Here is a 21,872-nt window from a genome sequence, read left to right as displayed (position 1 = left end):
TCTGAAAATTAAGATGGTTTGGTGTTGACACCACCTGTGTAGTTCACACATACTGATTGAGCTATAAATGAATCTTGACATGTTTGGTAGTGGAGTCAATTTGATTTTTCCCATCAATTAAGTTGGATGAATCATTCATAGCAGGTGGAAATTAATCTTGGGTCTGTTGGTACAGGTACGGATTACTTTGTGCAAAAAAAAGGTCCATTTGGTTCTCTTCACAGGATGATTTGGTTCAGGTCCTAGGTCAAACCGTCCGCAAGCATAAGATTTTGACATCAGTCCGGACCTCCAACAAAATTTAGCAATGTTGGGCCAGATTTTACAAGGAACCTTACACACTACAAAAAGTGTTGTCTTTTCACACAAGGTGCCTTTTTAAAGCTTCACAGTACTGCTACAATTTAGGAAAGGTCGTAGCTATACTATTACATCATCAGAAGGGAAGATTCAATTAAGCGTTGTCATGTAAACTAACGAGCTGGTTAAAAAATGTTGTAGTGCGTCTGGCAACTTTACTAATTAGGCAAAGTGTGTGATGAGTAATGAGCTACAGAGCCATTTCTACATTAAAGCAAAAATCATCTGGCAGTGAAAGGTGGTATAATATCAGGGCCTGTTTGAGATAAAGTTTATACTGATCCAGGTGTTTGGATGACAGGCTAGCATCAGCTGGAAGACAAGATAGGAAGCATGATGAAAGACATGTAGATTTGCTGTTGAGAATTTATCAATGACCAATTACTTAACAAATAATAAATGATGATTTTTTGTTTGATATTGAAATGTCAATCGGAAAGATGTAAAAGGTCAATAAGTTATCATCCAACCACTTGTGTTGAGCGTGTCTTGGACGAGTGGTTTAGTGCACCGGACACAAGTCTGGTGGCTGAGTCATCAGGGTGTGGGTTCGAATCCTGGTCATGACATTTTCATCCTTGAGCAGACCCTTTTAAAACTATAACTGCTTCTCATCACCCAGGAGTGAAAATTAAATTTTCCAATTAAACGTATTTTTTTTGTTCTCGCCCACCTATCCCCTCCTTCCAAACTGTCAATACAGAATCCCCGAGCTACCTTGCCACTTTCTTCCTCAGCAACCAGAACTTAGAGGACATGTTGCCAGCTACCAAGCAACAAGAGTTTCTGAGGAGAGTGTCGTTAGCTTGGTCCTCACCGACGCCATTAGTGATCCACCGCCTAAACCCAGGACCTGTAGACACGACGGAGGAAGGGATTCCCCTGTTGCCAGGCACCTCAAAGAAGCTTGGGTGAGTCACTGCAGCAGAGAGGAGGGTGGGGACGCTAAGATTTCTTATTCCAGGAACTGTGTTCAGGTCAGAGGAAGCCTTGAAGGACAGATATAGACAGGCTTGATGGCAGCAGAAACTTTGCATGGCATCTTTGACCCTGCTAAAGAGATCTTTGTTGGCATAACAAGGCTTAATGAGTTAGGCTGCCCTTCCTGAGGGCTGGTTTAAATCTGACACAAACAAAATTAACAAAATAAAAGTTCAATCTAACTGCTAGAAAAATCTCAAGTATACTTGTTGAGAAAGATCAACGAGGAAATGTTTACCTATGCATAGCTGAACGTATACCATGCACATCCTCAAACCTGTAACCTCGACAGAAGAGTACTTACTACAGAGGTTCATTCTATTATATTTCTACAGGATAAAGCTTTGTCTTCTGGCTTTTCAAAGCGCTCTCGACTGTGTGAATAATTGTTCTTTCAAGCAGATTTTAAAGATGATCACCTTAACAACTATGACAGGAACATATTTTTTTAATGGAATGAGAACAGATGCGTTTTTTATTTACACTTGTTGCGAATTGGGCTGAGTGAACTGTCCTGTATTGAAACATCTCCCGAAGGAAAGAGCAAATTTCCCATGACACTACAACGAGCATGTGTATCTGACTGACACCTACAGCTTGTTATCGCTAACAACGTAGGATGACTGAGTGGGTTAACAGGGGATATTATGCTCCTCAATCAGTCTCGTATCAAGACCTGTTGATAACCTTAAGGAAGATATTAATATTCATAGCGCTTTGTAAGTTTGTCTGGGGGACTTTGAAGATGGGGTTGGTAATTGAATTTCCTGGCTTATGATCTGGCCCAGTTTGGGAGTGAGGATTCCTTGAATGTGCTTGAAAACATCAAGAGCTTTGTCGTGTCAAGAAAAATGAAATCTTTGTCCATCTGCCTTTTGAATGTCCCACTTTGGCCTAGTCTAATGCCTTTAGTATTGAACAGATATCTGCCCTGCCTTTAAATTTTCTATACTATCCTTGTAGCCCTGATTAAAGTGTTTAAAATTTTCAAAACTGAGATGGATTATTTAGGTTTGAAGTTGAAGGTATTTCTGTTTTCCTTTTGAACCATATTCTTGTTTATTCAACAGCGTTTATGTGATTGTTGGTTCAACAACACCTTTTTCTGGAGAACTGCTCTCAGTCAGAACAGAGGTGTTGACAGAGTGCGTGAATGGATCCTACAAACCCTTTAAGCTTCACCAAGCATTTGATCCAGAGTTTGTCGTGCAATGGTGTCAACTAGTTTTGGTAGGCAGAAATTAGTAGTTGTCTTCTTGATTTTTTTTATTAGGGAATAACAATGCACAACATTGTCTTTATTTCGTGGTAATGACCAGGTTGGTAGCTGGCCGATGTTAATGGACCGTGTTTAAGATGAGGTCCATTAATAGCAGCCAGTCACCAACCAAGGTAAAATCTCATTTGCATAAACTCTCCTGAGTTTTTTTTTTTTCCCCACAACATTTGCTGTACAGATGAACAACAAATTGATAAATAGTAACATAATCATAGTAAAAAGCAGTTGTATGGTGCTATGCAAAGAACATAACGCTAACAAAAGGAGGGCAACACATGAGCAAAAACTAATATAAAAACAGTCTCCCCAAAAAAAAAAGCAGGTAGGATGATTCTGGGAACAGAAGTATCTAACATGATTAATAGTAATAATGAACACAAGTGTAAGAAAATAATTTCATAACCACTTCCCCTCCTAATTCCTGTTCAGACCCAGCCTAACCAGTTATCCCCGATGGACCCATCCCCATCCACCCCCGGACCCATCCATCTAGGAGATGAGTACATGCCACCAGCGTTGATAACCACCCCACCAGACCACCTGATTGAGTTCTTATTCATAGTCATCCCACCGCTCATCGTAGCTCTTGTCTTCATCATCGTATTGGGTCTTTTCATGTGCACTTGCCGAGAGGGAAAGTAAGTTTTATTTAAACAGATAAACTGGGTTTCTGAAAAACAGACAAGCTGGGTTTCTAAAAAGCAGACAAGCTGTGTTTCTAAAAAGAAAATAAGCTGGCTCTCTAACAACAAAACAAAAAAAGCAAGCTGGGTTTCTAAAAAGAAAACAAGCTGGCTTTCTAACAAAAATAACAGACAAGCTGGGTTTAAAAAAAAAACAGACAAGCTGGGTTTCTAAAAAAATAAGACAAGCTGGGTTTCTAAAAAAAAACAGACAAGCTGGGTTTCTAAAAAAAACAGACAAGCTGGGTTTCTAATATCCCCTTGAGGGAGTTTGCCAAGTTCCCTAGACGGAAAGATCTTCTAAACAAACAACAAACAATTAAATTGTGGTTCTGTGTATTTTTTCCCCAGGAAAAGAGCGACAAGAACACCAGAGTAAGTAAAACTCTATTTGTAAATTGATTTACTTACATTGACCCCAGTGAATTCTGTCGGTGTCAACAATACTGTTGCTTTCACACCCCTCAGGCTCAATAAGTTCTTTGTTTTTCTCAGGAAGTTTAATCTTTCCGTACACTGCAACAACTGAGACTTCAAGAAGTTATCCTTTCCTGCTTCCACGAAGTGTTGACAAAGTACCATTTTGGGGGGGAATTTTGTGAGCCACAGATGAGGCACCCCCCCCCCCAAAAAAAAAAAAAATACAAAAAATTGCTTATACCACAAAATCAAGAGTCGAATGTCCCTTCATTCTGCTGGGAGACATAAAAGGCAATAAGTTGGGCCTTCAGGTTGGCATAGAGGTCTGCCTTGCCTTCCTCCTCTGGTTCAAATCACACTGGGGCACTGTGTGGATTGGGTTTTCACTCCCTACCTTACTGCATGGGTTATCCCTGAAAGAATTTTCTGGGGTTTTCCTCCCACATCTAAAACTAAAACTTCCCTCCTCCATTGGGTTATTGGCTAGTAGAATGATTAAGTTGCTTTTCTGTGAGTCCTTGGCTTCACAACCAGAATTAATAAATAAAAATCATGTGGGCCTGTTAGTGTGACTGTTAAACTATTAGTGAATACCGCCCTCTGTTGATCATTTACCACTTAATCCATCAACCCCTACCACCATCATCACTTCCTGCTGGAGGAAGTAAATGTCCTTATTAGATATCCTCCCGCCACATTTGACATGTTTTCACTGGTACCCCTCATCACTGGTTGTATAAATGCACTGTGAGTAACTCTTGTTATCTGCTATTGTCATTCGGGGCAATCAGTTTGGTTGCTACTTTAAGTTTTGTGTATTTGGGACAGGAAGGCTTGGCAGAGTTAGTGATCGGGAGATTTATCAGCGATGGTTTGAAGCAGACAGACCTCCATTTTTATTATTTTGGACTGCTGCCAAAGTTAAAATGGATAAAGGCAGTCGTTCCAGTTTATTACTAAGCGTATTTCACAAGTTAGCAGGGAATTTTTGCTTATATTATGTTCATGCGTACTCCACTTGGCATTCTTTGCTCTACTAGGCATTCTTTACTTACACAGCTAGCGCAGACATTTTACGCTTGCACAGTAAGCAGAGAATGGTGATCGTATGCACAGAATTTGGCGGTAAGCAGAGCCATGAAATTGGGCCCTGTACTGACTAGTACTGACTTGTGAATTCTATGATATACTGTTGAGCAAAAGTGACTGCTTTAAGTTATGATCTCACGTTTTAAAAGAAGATATTTCGCGAATGACCAATGCTGTGCAATTGAGTGAGAAGAAACTAAACTTGTTGAAGCAACCAATTCATTATGTAATTACGTCCTCGGTGGGGAAGCTAGATTGTGTAATTGTATGACTCAAGAGCCTACTTGGATCAAAGTCATTGCCATTAATTAACATTGGCTGACTCACACCAGGGATTACCCCCCATCTCTACTACATTGTATCTAGAAGTGGGATTAGTGCTTTGAAGATGGGGTCAACGTAGGGTGGTTAATGGAAACAATTTGTAATCTCATTTTGGAAGGATTTGGACGACTGCATCCTCTAGAAAATAGGGGCACGCACACCAAACATCAAAGATTGAAGTAAGAGGAGATCTTTTAATAAATGGTATCTGCCTTTTGGGGCTCATATATTTATTGATTTTCTGTGCACTGTTTAGTTGTTACGTTTTGTATAAAGTATTATCAACTTCATCTTCTAAACTTCATCTTTCCATGATAGTTGCTATAGAGAAAAGACAAGTGCCAAGTTATTTGTAAAACAATTTAGCTTTTTCTTTACCTCCAAATAACTTCTTTATGAGGAAAAGGTTTTCATTGTGGTTCAAAAATTTGACCTCTGACAAATATGACCAAAGGTGACCGTTTCAAATGTGAATTGTTTCCTTGTATTGTTGGCCATAAGAATGTGACCTCTGACTGAATCCATGTATGTAAATTGTTGGGGTTTTATTGGCATAACATCTTGAACACTGACACTCGACCCAAGGTGACTGTATATTGTTGTATTGTTGACCTCTGACATTGAATCAAAGTTAGCCGCCATGTTTGTCAATTGTTACACTGTGGTCGTCGTTCTTATTCATCACCACGCTGCCACACACTTAAATTCATGTCTGTTTCTTCCGCTGCACTTTCACTAAAGACTGACACTCTTCAGGTTAGTAGGTTGTTAATATCATCCAAATTCAGGCATGTTTTCATTTTCTTCCCTCAAATCAGATTTTCCTCGATAAGATTGGTTGTTTTCCCTTGACATTTCTTTACTTGAATTCATTTGTTTCACATGTTTATTATTTGTTTGTCTTTCCTAAAAAGCAAATCCATTGAAAAGTTTTCTAGATGTCTTTAATGGTATTTATTTTAATAGATATTTATTTATTTGTCTTGAGGAACCTTGAAGGGTTTGAGGTTTTGTGCATGTTCAAAATACAATACCTCTGTTTTCTTCCGTCAGTAACATTTTGTTTGTATTTAAATGGTTTTTGCTTCCTGGGTTTGATTTGTTTAAATTTATTTATTTCATTTGTTTCTTCTATGTATTGATTAGAAAGGTTCTCTTTGCTAAATAAGACATGCACAGTGACTTATACTTGAATTGAATATTTTTTTAAAGATTTAGCCATTAAGGTTACAAACTTTGACAATTTATAAAGGTGGCATTCAATGTATATTCAAGCATTTATTGGTTCTCCTAGTTTATGCATGTTTTTTATCAGATTTTAAGATGCTTTTCTATCAAATGTAAAATTTTCTATCGACTTATAATTGAGTTTGAAGACGACTTAGTTTTTGCATGCAAGGGTGTGGTTTTTTATGTCAGGATGTATGTTTAGCAAGGATGAAACATAACTTTTTTTGCGGTTAGTTTCTGACTAATTTTATAATGTGAGCCGTCTCTCAAGGCCGCAAGGAAATTTTATCTTGGCATTTCCTTCCCCCCATGTCTTCGTTTCTTCTCATCATTGAACCACAAATTGATCTTCCAAAAGTTGAAAAGTTTTTTTTTTATTATTTGTAAAATAATTTTTGCATGTTGGGATTTCTTATCTTGTCTTTCATCTTTTAAATTTCAATCTAAAATTTTAATATTTATGCAAATGTGGTGTGGATTGTTGACCCTGTCACATCTCGACAGCAAGTATTGACTTCTTACCAAATTAATTTAGCAAATAATAACTGTTGGTCAGCATATTTTCCAGGTTAAGAGTTCTTGCCCAGTCTGTGTACTTTGGATTCATCATGTGTCTATATCTTACACTCCTGTTATCTCGTGGTGTTATTTCTTGTTACTTATACTGGATTGGAATGTTTTATTTCTTTCAGTCTCTTTTAGTCATTTTTTTTTTTTTTCTTCTTTTTTACTTTCTTGTTTATTTACTTGATAAGTTCATTTGTTGTATACCATTTGCTTGTTTGTTCATTCTGTATGTGTTTTCTGGTCCTGTATAAGAGTTACCTTTAATAGCAACTACTTTATATTCTCAAAACCCAACACTTTTTCCTAAACTGAAGAATTTAAGGTATTCTACAGCTTGATGTACCAGACGTATTTGGGATTTTGCCAAACCTCCAATCAGCGGAGTATTAACGCTTCTCAATGTGATTAAATAAATGTCACTTTGTCACTTCCATGTGATTAAATAAATGTCACTTTGTCACTTCCATGTGATTTTAAGATGCTTGATGTGACAGCTTGAACAGCGCCCTCAGCTGGTCAAAGAGGAGCACTTTATTTATGTACAGTTGTTCTGTGCAACATCAAGTTCTAGGGTCTTTTCCCACCTGGCAACCTAGGGGCAACCAACTGCAGTGCATGCTACTGGAACATTTTGGTAGCACATGAGTAATTTTTCTTGAAAAATATGGAAAAACCTTGGCGTTTTCACCGTTTTCAAACTTTGAGTTTTGATTTGCCAGATCAAAACCAATATTTTTAACTAATTTCTTAAAATCTATTTCATTTTTTACTCTTACCAACGTTTTGCAAACCCTTTATGTGACTTAGTTCTGACACGTACAAATTATGGTTTTCATAATAATTTTATAATTCAAGGCAACAATGCAATCGAGAAAGAGTGGATTTGTTTTCTGAGAAGTGGTCATGCTGCTTTAATCGTGACTTGCACATTGTGATTTAATACAAATTGTCAATTGTTTTTATTGCCACACTACATCTTGATTTGACTGTCCGGATAGAAAGAATTACAAATTACAGGAGATAGAGAAATATAAATTGTTGTACATTCAGTTTCCACGAGTTACAGAGTGCATCATCCAAACTTGACAAATGTTTATTGACTTGTACCATTTGGTTGATACTGTCAATTGTCATGTAAATACTTGAACTTGGAGAGACCCATCACAAAGATTAATACTGGTGGTTCTTTGATCTACTTGGAAATAGCTATAGTCAATAAGCTGCAAACTTTAAAGGGAAGTTGGGTGTTAACGCTTTTAAGATGTGTGTCACTAATTATTTCAATGCTTTTTGCCATGTTGGCAACATGTTGGGGGATTTGGAATACCACCCCCTTAAACAATAATTGTTTATCCTTAATACAAGTCCACAATAGCGAAAGTGAAGACAAAAGTGCCGAGTTGTTTAGGGCATCAGACTCGGGTTCTAGTGGCTAACTCATTAGAGTGTGGGTTTGAATCCCGATCATGACATTTGTGTCACTTCGCTAAAACACTTGACTATAGTTGCTTCTATTTACCCAGAGTTAAATAGGTACCTGTAAGAGCAGAGATGGTACTTTCACTCTGTGGTATGGTAACTATCTTACTCTCTGGTAGGTTCTTATTTAATACAGTAAGTTCTTTGTGCAGTAAGTTATACTCTATACAGTTAATACAAGTACCGAGTCTTTGGGGTAAGGCACTTGTCCCTGTGATAATTAAAGTTTTTTCCTTGATGCAGTAGGCACTTGATGCATCAAAGTAAAAGTGAAATTTCTACAGTGAATGTAAATGCTGGCTCTCTGCAGGAATCCATATCTCCTGCAGTAAGCACACTTTTTCCTTAGCTCTCTTTGCAGTCATTGTTATACTGTCCAAAATATCTACTCCGCAGCCGTAGAAAATGGCAAAGTTCTCAAAAGAACATAATCTACCAAGCAAGTAGGTATACACATAGTGTTCTGCAAACCAAATACATTGTTACCTCACCATGCAATACCTCACTGATTGAAAGAATAAAACCAGTTATACTTTTGTAAAAACGATTGTGAATTGTACTTACATCTTTGCCTTCTTCCTCTCCTTTGCCTCCGCCCCCTTCTCTGCAGAATACAACTGACCCATCACCAGGGTATACGTCAGGCTAGCAGTCAGCTGAGGGCGCTATCCAATCGTCGTGACGGCGCTTCCTCTTCCTCCTCTCCTAGTACACCTATAATTCCTCACGGTGCAAACCCAGCTATCAGTAGTGTACACTCGTCTCCAAGACATCACATACGGTATGTACTGTAAGATTCAAGATCAATTCAGTCCTAAGATAAGACTTAAGGCTATGCATGGTAAGAAAGTAAGGTTTGCAGAGTCACCATGTACAAATCTCTTTTGTAAGTAGTGGTGGAGAAGAGCCAGTTTCTGCTTGACGTTTTGATCAGTGTGCTCTGACCATTAACCTTACTTACTCAATTTAATCATAATGTGTAAATTGGGTCTTTGTCTATATAGAACCTTACATGTTTTCTTGAAGAAGTTGTGGGTTCCTTACTACAAAGGTTTTTTTTTCTTGGTCTGTGAGAAATCACTTACAGTATGTAATGCATGATTGGAGCAACACAAGTCTTTTGTACTGATACCGTCCGAGTTTGTTTGATTTTGCAATAGCTGTCAAGATTACTCATGTACATTTAGTGGGACAGATCTGACAATATGAAAATTGCTCTGACATTTCAGCGCTTTAGTCTCATCACCCACTTTCTTATCTTGCTGTTAAAATTAACAAAATAAAGCAGCAAGTGTAGTGGTGGAGTTAAAGCGCTTGCGGCGGTGGTCATGTATTTTTATTGTATAACACATAGGAAGGATATCAGAAACGTGCTCAATTATATTGGGGGATTTAACCACTGTGTAATGCCCACTGCAGCTGTAGACTATTTTGGTAATGGAAGTTGATATGTACGAGCAAGATTTCTCAACCTCGATTTCTTCATCGGTACCCATTGGTATTAAAGAGAAGGGGTGGACGAGTATTATTGTGCATTGGTTTATGTCCATGGACAATGAATGTACTTAAAGGCAAACAGTTGATCATTTATAAAGTACCACTCTACAAACATGTATGTCTTGAAGTCACTTTTGAACTTTTTCCACCCTTTCAAAGCCTTGTCATGAAAGGTATTGTACCGACCCCAAGCACAAATGTCTCACACAGCTACTGTCTGCTGCGCTTTATTTTGGATGTCAACTTTCACAACTTATGGTCATTGAGTAAAGGCGTTTCGTAAAATGTGCACAATACTGTATAACAAAAAGGAACATTGACTCCCAAATTTGTACAAGAAAACAAGAAAAAGAATACTCACCAATTGTCACAACTTGTGAAACAGCTTCAGTTTGGAAACTTTTTCAAAAACTTCAACAGTTATCGTCCTTCACGTACAAGGTTTATAAAACTCATTGATGATCAATTGCCATAGTTTGACATCTACCTGTACAAGTACCGAGCCCAACGCCACCTGTTTTCCTGTCCACCATTTTAAATATCCTGCTAAGCTGACGTCAAGGGTCTTTTTTTCCGTCAATGTGGCGCGCCAGAAAGCAACAGACACAAAATATTCTCACTGCCTGCGTGCATCTATGCATTGCATGTGTATGATGCATGCAATGGTGACCTTTCAACTGTGCGCTAAAGAGAACGCAAGTTGCTATTTACAAGATTTCCTGCCGTATTTAACAGGTGACTCGCCTGGGAAATCTGTCATGGCCTGGACTATAAATAAAGCGACTGCCTCTGTTTAATCAGATTCTAAAGAGGTCATGCCTCTAAGGAGTTTGTGGTTGATCTTTTCTTTTCTCCCACTCTTAAGACTGTCGCCCACTGCCCCTTCTTAATAACACAAAGCAACAAATCCATTTGCAAACTAAAGTCTTAATAAGAGCTATGAGGCAGAGCTGGCTGTTTCATATATCGGGGGAAAAAATACAATTTTGTTTCCATTCACATCGATTTGTGTAATGCTCTGTGTACTCAGTAATTGGCTAATCTTGCAATTAATCAGTAGAAAAAAAACGATCAAGAATTTCAAAATGTTTAAATGTACCATGTACTAAAACATCATTCAGCTACTCGTCTGAAAATTGTTGGTTAAGCCACCACATATTTTTACAACCACCACATCTCAGGGATATATTTACATGGCATTAATGAAAACCTCTTTCTACATTGTTTTCACACATAACCAATTTCCGTCAAACTGAGACAACAATTATTTTTGTGATTTGTTTTACTAATTTCTTAAAACTACAGCGCCTCAGCAATTGATGTTTTAGAAGAAGCTTTCTACCATCATTGTAAAAGTTTTATGTAAATCTGTGGACTTTTGTAATTTGTGTCCTACAAAAAGCACCCAAACCCTTTTAATCCTTGGGTGGAAGTCCACACAGGCTGTTCCTTCTCTATGCACCTGGATTGATTGTCTACTGACACTCAGCGACCTCTAACTTTATTTTGATCAGGCTGTTTCTAGACCAGAACCGTCTGAGTATCTAGCACTGTCTACTGGACGGGAGTTGGGAGGTTTTAAAGGCAGTCGTGTAATTGTCTTAAAGAAATTCCGGTCTGCAGAGTTTAGGGAAGAAGGGCTTTATTCAATTGATTATGAAATTAGAAAGGGTGGACTTTTTGACTGCTGTTTCTAGGGGTAGATTGGCAGGAAAGGAGACTCCCTTTTTCTTCCATTTGTTTTGGGGGTCTTTTTGTGCATTTTATTTGCAGGGCAGTCAGTGAAATGGGAGAGCTGTTAGTGATCAATAAAAATAACCTTATAAAAAACACCAATCAATGAAAATCTTTTGATTGGTCTCTGTTTGTATTTTGATTTTGGGGCGGCAACATCATGTTTGGGAGGATTCAGCTCAGAACTTTCATCTGGTTGTTTTCCCTTTATCTTTTGTTTTGTACATTTTTTTCACAATGTTACGAATATAATGCTTTCTTAATGTTGTGCGTGTGTAAAGGAGTAGTGTAAAAATGAGCTCAGCGAAGACAGATAAGTGAAATGTTAGTACCACCGAGTGCCCCTCCCACGACCCACAGAGTCTCTGGCCACTGACTGGCACAGATTACCCCTGACTCTTAATGATATCCTGTACCAAGCAGTAGAATATTCAGCCAATCATTGATCAGAAGTAGCGGGAGGAAAGTCTGAACAGACTCCCGGTCGGGGCCCAAACTGCCTGACAAATTACCATGTGATTACATGTTGTAAATGTATGGCATCCTGCCCCTACGTACAGCAATACTAATCAGCCCTGTATAGTTGTATGGAGTTTCTTGGGTAGTTAATAGCAAAGATAAAATGATGATTTTGTTATCTTAACCCATTAGAGACCATAGCGGACGCAAACAACTTGTACCAAAGTACCCACAGCAGCCGTAAAAAGCTGCAAGATTTAACCCACTTCCACTCAACCAAAAGGTCAAAGTAAAGGTCATATTCTGAATTGGCCTTTTCCAGTGTTTCCCATTAAATATAGTATTGCTAAAAACAAAACTAAGTTTCTGTTTGGTATTATCTTTTTTAGCCATTTTTAATGAAAACATTCTGTAGACAAATTTGGAATGTTAGGCAGGATTGGGCATCTGTGGTCATTGAATGGTCTCTGTAAGGTTTTTGGTACTTGGTGTGGCTTATAGTCTTAAGTAAAAGTTAATGAACACGATGGAATTCAACCAGTCACAAACCACATATTAGCATCACATGGTAGTTTGGCGGGTGCTCTTTGCAAGAATTTTTTTCTGTGCGCGCTCTATTACCCTAGCTACAATATCATTTTGTTTTTCTTTTGTATTCATCAGTGATCCAGATAGTCTCCCTATGACTAGTACCCCATTGTTCAGTCGTACGTCACCACCTCCGTACCGAGTACCATCACAGAATCAACAACCAGTCACACCCACCACACCCAGAGGCTGCCGAGAGACTACTTTTAGGTAGGTGCTAATCTAGACTGGTCCCAGGTATTGGCTTTATGTATACACTTGTACATCGAATTTAGCTGTTAATCTCCAGAACCATGAGGCCATGTGAAATGATGCTTGGTCAAAGGTGATTATGGACATGGGCTCAATAGCAGAGCCTCGAAGTGCGACATCAGATCCGTGTACTATTTTAATCTGTGAAATGTGTAAACAAACACAAAAGTGGAGGACTACAAATGTCGGTTAAAGATTGTCAATTTTTTTTCACACCAAATATTTTCTTTAAGTTTCTGTAAAGGTTGTTTAAGGTTGAATCAACGATATGAATATTTTGATTTTTTTCTCTCACCTTAAATCTGTAAGATGTGTATTTTCTGTTTCCATAGCGATCCTTTTGACAGTCGTCGGCTTTCAGAACCTGAACATCCAAGAGGTTTGTGGGGCTTTATTCACTGTTTATTTCTCTAACTTTTTCCGATTCATTAATAATACAGAAATGTCAAATTGGTGAGATACAACTAGTAATCTCTTTATTCTATGATTTAATCCCGGCTGTATCACTGTATCACCTTACCTAAAACAATTTCAGCTTACGATTTCAGCTTCGAAAAGCCGTTACCTAGTTATTTAAAACCAACCCCAACCACAGCTTCACAGGGACTCACAAAAGTCCCAGTCCACTCTTCTCTTCAGTAACAAATCTTATTTCTATCGGTTGTCCAATTCTCAAGGGCGATCACAAAAGAAAAATTATTGTGAGAAAGTCTTGGTTTTGGTACCACTTATGTATTTTTCATTCACCGTCTTACTGGGTTTTTTTTTCACATGCAAACTTATTGTCATCTTTGTTTCTCTTTCTTTCTTTCTTTCTCTTTTGTTGATGTATCTCACCATTCATCTTACCCCATTTCTCCTTCGATAATCTGTCTCTTTGTTCACATGGTCACCTGTCTCTAACACACTCTGTATTTACTACCTAATCTAAACCATGTTTCCCTCTAATCCCCCTCTTTTTTCCAAATCACCCCTCTTTACTTTCTGTGCATCTCATTTCCAAACCCTAACCCGCATCTTAGCTCTCTCCTTATCACCTTTTCACTCCCATCCTCTATTCTCCTGAAACCTTCATAATCCTCCCCACTCTCATCCTTTATTTGCCTCCTCATTCATTTTGTCTGTCCGTTTCTTTACTCTCTTAGGACTTAAACCTCAGTTTACGATGCGAGACATAGCTCTCACATTCTGACTGCCTCATTGGTCAGTTCTTTTTGGGTTTGCTCCTCTTGTCCTTTGATTTATTTCCAGTTTGTCTCTTTTTGTCCTTTGATTTATTTCCCTTTTTTTCTCTTTTTTTTCTTTCTTAACATCTCCCTGGTTTAATCCATTCCACTTTTTGTAATTAAAAAAGTAAATTTCTTGCTATCTTTTTTTATTCAGTGTATACATGTAATATAAAAGGACCTGCTTTTGCAATCTCCCATAACTTTGTGTAATTTACCCCAAATCTTTGGTTTTTAATTTCCCTTGTATCTTTGTGCTCTAAATTGTTCCGGTTTCTTTTGTTCTGATTTTCTGTTTTTAATTTGTTTTTTATTTTTTACTCCTGTTGGTTTATCATAATCCAAATATAAGCATATTTTTATTACTCCTGTTGGTTATCATAATCCAAATACAAGCATATTTTTTCAGTGAAATTTTTAGTTTGGTTCTGTGTACAAAACTAGAAGATCAGAAGGAAAGTATTCTTCCTTAATACCAACATTATTCCAGGGTCCCTCCAAGTTGGACTCTTGCCATAAAGCATCATTTTCCAACAGTTACTTTCCTCCTCATTGGTCTGAATTATGGCTTACGTGTCCTCTGTGTATCCTCAAATGTGTCATAGTTTTTAAAATAGACTAACCTCTTGAAGTTTCAGGCCAGAAAAATTAAGATTTTGTCTGCTTCCCCTTACACAAAATGTTACAGTTTGGATATTTTAAAGAGAACTTTGTTAAAAGGCCTAGCTCAACAAGATTCAAAGATTTACGTAATTCCTAAGCCAAATTAAAACCCCTTGATACACACACAATTCCAATTGACCTTTTTTCCTTCCAACTTTGTGTTTCCCCCTCAGGTCGCCCAATGCCCTCACCAATCCGATCACCACCCCCATTTATGAGTGGTTCAGCTTCTAGAGGTAACCCTTACGTAGGGTCAGCATGCTAGGAGATACCATTTTGAATGTGACTTCAGGGGGTTACAGTGTTGTCCAGGTGAAATAAAGGACAATGTGCATGTGCAATTTTTTAATATTTTTGTGTTATTTTGAGGTTGGTATACTTGCATTTTTGTTGAATGTAAAAATAAATTTAATTTACGCAAGTTTTGCATGAGGGGTTAAGACCTTTATTTAAATTGTTGGCCCAAGACATATTTAATGGGATTTACAACTTTCAATGTTCTGTGTTGAAGAGCCACCGAACTTGGCCAGCGTGAATCCTATAATAAGTAGCAGTGTGAAAACAAAGGACAGTATTGTAGGTTGTTTTCCTTCATTGCTGAAGTTGTAAAACTGTTTTGGATCTCCGCATACAAAGCACCATTTTTCTAGATGATCGTCCCTACATTTAGCTTGATAAACACCAAAACTTTTTGTCATTAGCTCAAAATACATTCAAGCTTGTGGAGTAGATTCAATGTAAAATTCACTTGTTAATATCACAATGGATAGGCCTAGATGATGTTCCACCGAGTTGTTTCATTAATGTCCACTAGGCTTGTATTTCAAGACATTGGAAGTGTATTTATGAGTTAGATTCATAACGATTCAAAGGCTTTGTGCATCAGACAAAGTATTGTAGTTAATAAAGGTGTTCTACCAAGTAGAAATAAAGATGAAACAACAACAGTTTTAGAGATTCAATGTTTATTTCTCTATCAGACAAATTCCATCAAGGTATGGAAATGGGGAAAAAAGATTGACAAATAATGCAAATATCATTCATACTGAAGCAATTTTCAGTCTGTATTCTTGACACAAATCTTTAGCACCAACAGGGTTTTTTGTGGAGCCCAAAGGGAAATACAATTCTGATATGACTACATGGGTTTTTTCAGAAATTGTAAAAAGTTTCAAAATATGAAGCAAACAAAACTGGTTTGTGGCCCTAATTAGAAATAACTTTTAATACAAAATTATTAAGGTTTTGAAAGGAGATCAGTATCCACAGCATGGCATTGGGGAGCCAGACTAAGCAAACAACACTAATAATAATTCATCACACTGAAGCAGAGATTGTCTGTTTAGTCAACCCTGAATTTAACTGAAAGAAATCTAAGACGACAGATTTTTTGTTAAGATACCAACAAAACTAATTACTTCCAGACCATCACTCCTAGTTTTTTCCAACTTGTACAAAACAAATTAAAAACATGATTATTACATCAAAATGATAACGCATGCATTACTCAAAAGCATCAACGGTTTTAGACAATGGGACATCAAATTCTAAAATAACACAAACTGAAATCTGTAAACATCAACTATGCATGGATAAGTCAAAAAACGACTTGCAGATTACAATGTCTAAACAGCATCAGACTAGCTTAGTGGAAGCAAAAAAGAATTAATAAACTTTCAAAATTACTTTTTTTTTTATCCCGAAGGATGATAAACATTTGATGTATTCTTTAATTTTATTCAGGTAGACACAACAATTACTCTGTAAATGTCTGGAGACTGTTCACAATTCACATTAAAAGCAACAAAATAAAGTAATTATCTGTAGATTAAACAAAACATGTCCTCACTTTCAAACAAAATGTGAATCAACCTTTCGTTTTCAAACTGAAAAGCAACCCGAGCTTAACTCATTTTCTCAAAAATATTTTTTCAAATCTAGTCCCTTGACCAATATGCTCTACAAGGCATCTCATTTCCTGTCAGGTTTTGTTGTTTTTGTCTGAAATCTGTCAATAAAGTTCTCTACTATGTAAACCCTCTTGACGGTAGTTTGCTGGTGTTACTGTAAACTGTACAGACCAGGAGTCCACCTTGGTGTAAGGGGGGAGTTAATCAGAGAGGCAGGTCAGGGGTGCATCACTTGGCCGCATCTTCAACGAGCTCTGGAGGCTCGGCATCTTCAGTCGCTCCTGCAGCATCTGCAGCTTTGCTTGCAGCCTAGTTAAGGAAGAAAGAAACACTGATAATTTCAATTTCAATGTGACACAGATTTGAATGCAAATGGGATTGAATGAACATCAAAATGCAAAATATATGCAATGGGGAAATATCAATTAAAATAATTTACCTTCTTTCGCTTCTTCTTAGCTGCCTTGCGGTTGGCCGAAAGTTGTAGAAGAGCCTGGAAAGAAGAATCAAGGAATCAAAACACAGGAATTAGTTTCATTCTACTACTTTATCTATCACCAACACCAAACTTTACAAAATCTTGCTGAGCAAGGACAAATCTGGCTTAGCAGAAATTTGTTAAGCACAAAGCTTTAAGAAATTGGGCTACAAGGTGGAGTCTGACAAGTGCACTAGAATATCATTTGTTTTTAACCTTACACCGACTTGTATTACTTGTATACTTTTCCCGAGTTCTGTGAAAAAAATCCACAGGCAAATCACTCGGGTGGGATTCAAACCAAATAACAAAAGGAGGATTGCGGCTTTGGTACCCACCTTGATTTCAGGATCCTTGATGGAGTGTTCTGACTTGTAGAACTCTGGGTGATGTACCCCTTGTGTGATTCGCAGAGGTCCATTGGGCATAATGAGCACGGTGAATTTAAACTGGGCCACCACCTTGCCTTCCTTCTCATACAAGACTGGATATGGCTCCATCACTTTGTGGGTTAAGCACTCCACGATACCCATACGAGCCTTGCCTTCCTCTTTCAAGGCCCTATCAATGAGAACAAAAATCTTGAGAGTTATGACATTCTTCTAATCTCCAGTACAAATCTGCTTACTCATGGAAAACAAAAAATAAAACTAACCAACATGTGAAAATCTCTTTTTGAGTAGTGTTGGTTTTGAAAATAACCGACGGTTGACAACTCGATGTTTCGATCAGTAAAATGCTCTCGATCGATCAGAATGCTTCAATCGTCTTCAGGAGAACTGTCATTTCGTGACAAAGGTTTTGTCCAATTTTTAATGAGAGATATACTCTTGAATATAATGGTTATGAAGATATCAATGCCCCAGAAAACCTACCTGAGTGTAAAAGGCATGGGTGAGAATTTGCTCTCAACTTGACTGTAAAGAGTTCTAGAGGCCTTCATCTTGAGGTTGTAGACGACTTCTGTCTTCTTGTAGATGGTGGTGCGTGTGTCTCGCTCCCTCACTTTACCGTCACCGGTAGAGACGAGGACGTCGATGGCGTATACCTCATGAACTTCCACCTCGGAGGCCTTGTGGTCTTTCCTGATTATGAATAGTGGAAATTTATGATAAGACATGAAGAAACTATTCAAGAAACTGGGCACTGTGACGCAGTTCCTTTATAAAACATGTCCACTTCACACAGAACTTGCTCCAAGAACTGAAAAAGGTTTTTTCTTTTAAGAAACATAAACGCACTAATTTGCCAGAGAACAATGTTTCTTACTCCAGTTCACATCAGGTTGGTTCACATAGACTTGCTCCAAATTTTGTTTAACAAGTTTGCAAGAAACAGGGAGTTTATTTTTATTTTGAGAGACTAAATGCAACTAAATTTGCCAGAGAACAATATTCTTACTTCTGTTCGTCCGTTGGATTTTGAATGATTGACTTCTCTCCATCGATGACGTTACGTTTCAGCTGATGGGACAGCATACCCTGCACCGGATTGCATTTGAACGTCTCGGAGACGGTCTGGAATACCTTTGTTATGTCATAATTCTACAGAAGGGGGGATAAAGACAACAAATTTCAATGTTACTGATCATTTATTGTACAGACAATCACATGTTTGTTTGTGTGTTTAGGCAGTGGACACTATTGGTAATTACTCAAAATAATTATTGGCGTAAAACCTTTCTTGGTGATGAGTAAAGGGGAGAGAGAGGTTGATGGTATAAAACATTGGGAGAAACGGCTCCCTCTGAAGTGCCATAGTTTTCGAGAAAGAAGTAATTTTCCACGAATTTGATTTCGAGACCTCAGATTTAGAACTTGAGGTCTCGAAATCAACCATCTAAACGCACACAACTTCGTGTGACAAGGGTTATTTTACTTCGATGACCGATTGAGCTCAAATTTTCACAGGTTTGTTGTTTTACGCATATGTTGAGATACACCAACTGTGAAGGCTAGTCTTTGACAATTACCAATAGTGTCCACTGCCTTTAATGCCCTATTTCTTAGAGCTAAGGCACTGATGTGCTGAGGGTAAAGACAGGTAACAAGCCTATCTACCATGTGACAAATGTGCTAAGCGCAATAAAGAAGCTTAGATGGGTTACTAGCTATCCTGCCTTGGGATAAATGTTGCTTGTTCATTAAGCATTGTTATAGCAGCTTTAATAAAACTTGCCCCTTATCACCATTGTTCTGGATCAACACCGTACTAAATCTTTCATAATTTTTACAGAGGCTACTGCCTACCACAGCCGGACATGCTACCCATTGCAAGACTTTTGGGGACGCTACAAGGCAGCAGACATTGTAGTATTGTACCTGTACTCCGGGGTTGATTTTCCTGAGAGCAGCCTCTGAGCATGTGTATGCAGCCTGGACTACATCCGCTAGTCTCCCAGTTACTTTATTCTCTGCCGAGGCTCCGATGACCACCGTCTGTGCTACTACAGCAATAAAACCATCAATGTGGCCACCCATGTCACTGTGCATTGAAATAGAACCATTCAATATGACATCAGTACAAAAACTGAACTAAAGCTGGAGATGTGCCTGGCGATGTTAGTGTTGAATGGAGGAGCACAAACAATCAACACAATTGGTTGTGAATCTTATCTTCATTGTATCTGATCACTCGTCCATTTCATGAGATAGATTGCACATGACATCATTGAACACCATCTTTGATGAAACGTGAATGCATGAAAGGCTTTCATTGTTGTGCGCAGCGCCTACACTTTTCCATTGTTTATCATCTAATATTGCGGTCAGTGATGCTATTTGCAATCCATCTATTACTGGAGTGTTTTAATTTTGAAGCAACAAAGTTACAAGTATCTTTTATAGCCAGGTATGCTTTTTGTTTTGTACACACTATGCACAATGAATGTTTGATAGACACGCGAATTTCCTACCTTACATGTATATCAGTGATAAAGATAAACCTAGTCATCATGCTTTTTTTAACTGAATGTATTCCATACAATGTCTACAGGCATCCCTGGTAAATGATGGAACAAGTTCTGCAGTTGTCTATTTCCACTTACATTTTGACGACGTCATTGTCCTTGAGGACAACATCAGCGTCACTTCTGAGCGGTGAGAAGTGACAGACGCAGTTGTTGACTGACACACAGCAAGGAAACGCTATACCTGCAACACCACACCAAGAAGAAAATAACACTTTAAAAAAAGGTTTCTTTGAAGTAAATCACAAAATCAAAGCTAGCTCATCTTAGTAAAATTTCAATACCAGTGGTTAAGTTAATAAGGAATAGGTTTGCAGTGAAACCACGTGAAATCTCTTGAGATATTTGTGGCCTGGAGTTTCATCTTTTGGAGGGCAAGGCATCAGAAGACGACGAACAGAGCATACTGTTTGAAACGCTGCGGATCAATCCTCAGATCCTGAAGAGAGATATTACTTTGTGTCTCCGCAAATCTATTCCTTATTTCCATTGATGTTTCCCCAACTTACGCCAGAGATCTGCCGAGATTTGCAGTTAAATCTGATGTACATGTGTATACCTGACAATCTACTCCGTCCCCTCTTCCTCACCTTTCTTCATCTCTTTGTTCTTCTTGAAGATCTTGCCCGTCTCCTCCTCAATGTAGGAGTCCCCAGCGTCACATAGCGACAGCACCTTCTCCCCAGCAACTGCCTTGGAAACTACAAGCTTTAGGGCCTCTGTAAGCACATCATGGAACAAGGTTTACAATTACATGATACACCTATATCAGGGGGGACTTTTGGGACAATAGGTGGCAGCAGACTCACCTAATAAGTACATTCTTGGAAATTTTTTCACGGACCCCTTTTACATTCGTTTCGAAATAAAAAATAGAGATATTCCTGTCCCTGATGAGGTGAGATATTTAATATTATGATTAATCGTTTCAGTCATAACCGTTTTAACAATTGAACATGTTCATGTTTTGTTTCCCATGCTATTTTAGTACCATGCATTTATTGCACGAGGTGTTGCAACCAATAGACCTTATGCACATGACGTCATTTCAGTACGGCGCCCCCGCATTGAGGTCAAAAGGAGGTTGTTCATTGGCCAATCTATGTGCGTTTCGATTATTTCGTCACCGTTTGACCTCAAAGATGGCGGCTGGATGACGTCAATGTATAAGGTCTATAGGGGTCAATTTGATTAATTTAATCACCTCATAAATCCACTCCATGCCAACCAGATGATCGACTTTATTTATTTCATTATTATTTAAATTTTGTTTTGTTATTAAAAAGGGGCATTTTCAAATTATCGATTGAACGCAACTGCCAACTAAGAAATATTATCACAGATGGTTAATTAATGTTGTCTGTTTGTTATGTGATACTCTGATTCAACGTTTCAAAGTTTATTGTCAAAAAAAAAAGTCACACACACAAAACACACGCACACACAACCAGCTGTCATGAAGTTGGGTCGCTTTCTTTCCAATAACGGAAAGACAAATCACCCTAAAACAAAGAGAATTGAACCAAGGTGTTCTCAAGCATAACCAAACTTACTGTTGACAATTTCTCCGATGGTCTTATACTTTGTGACCACGCTATCTTGGGCCACAGTTTGTTCATCTTCGGATACTTCGCTGTCCGCCATGTTTGCAAATTTTGTGAGACTCACACGTGCTTCCCAGAATG

At 38.1% G+C, this 21,872-nt stretch overlaps 2 protein-coding genes across 3 annotated transcripts in view; one reads left to right on the top strand and one right to left on the bottom strand.

Annotated features, from left to right (window-relative positions):
* Window positions 1-16,872, top strand: part of LOC117291456 (alpha-sarcoglycan-like) — a 27,153-nt gene extending 10,281 nt beyond the window's left edge. Inside the window, exons 5-13 of one of the 2 annotated variants that reach the window (XM_033773152.1) lie at window positions 1,064-1,271; window positions 2,412-2,571; window positions 3,050-3,258; window positions 3,655-3,678; window positions 5,878-5,892; window positions 9,023-9,193; window positions 12,766-12,900; window positions 13,275-13,321; window positions 15,005-16,872. In XM_033773152.1, coding sequence (XP_033629043.1) covers window positions 1,064-1,271; window positions 2,412-2,571; window positions 3,050-3,258; window positions 3,655-3,678; window positions 5,878-5,892; window positions 9,023-9,193; window positions 12,766-12,900; window positions 13,275-13,321; window positions 15,005-15,096 — 1,061 coding nt within the window. In that variant the 3' untranslated portion in view covers window positions 15,097-16,872. The remainder of the gene's footprint in view (window positions 1-1,063; window positions 1,272-2,411; window positions 2,572-3,049; window positions 3,259-3,654; window positions 3,679-5,877; window positions 5,893-9,022; window positions 9,194-12,765; window positions 12,901-13,274; window positions 13,322-15,004) is intronic. The other variant, XM_033773153.1, reaches the window with a different exon arrangement.
* LOC117291458 (proliferation-associated protein 2G4-like) lies at window positions 15,780-21,872 on the bottom strand. The gene is made up of 9 exons (XM_033773154.1): window positions 21,741-21,872; window positions 20,778-20,906; window positions 20,266-20,371; window positions 19,541-19,703; window positions 18,621-18,763; window positions 18,095-18,304; window positions 17,558-17,780; window positions 17,181-17,234; window positions 15,780-17,050 (listed from the first exon to the last, which is right to left on the bottom strand). The coding sequence occupies exons 1-9, from the start codon at window positions 21,829-21,831 to the stop codon at window positions 16,970-16,972; spliced, it is 1,200 nt and encodes a 399-aa protein (XP_033629045.1). The 5' UTR covers window positions 21,832-21,872; the 3' UTR covers window positions 15,780-16,969.

The sequence above is a fragment of the Asterias rubens genome, chromosome 6, assembly GCF_902459465.1.
Source record: "Asterias rubens chromosome 6, eAstRub1.3, whole genome shotgun sequence".
Lineage (NCBI taxonomy): Eukaryota > Metazoa > Echinodermata > Asteroidea > Forcipulatida > Asteriidae > Asterias > Asterias rubens.
This window is presented reverse-complemented; position numbering and strand designations above follow the sequence as displayed.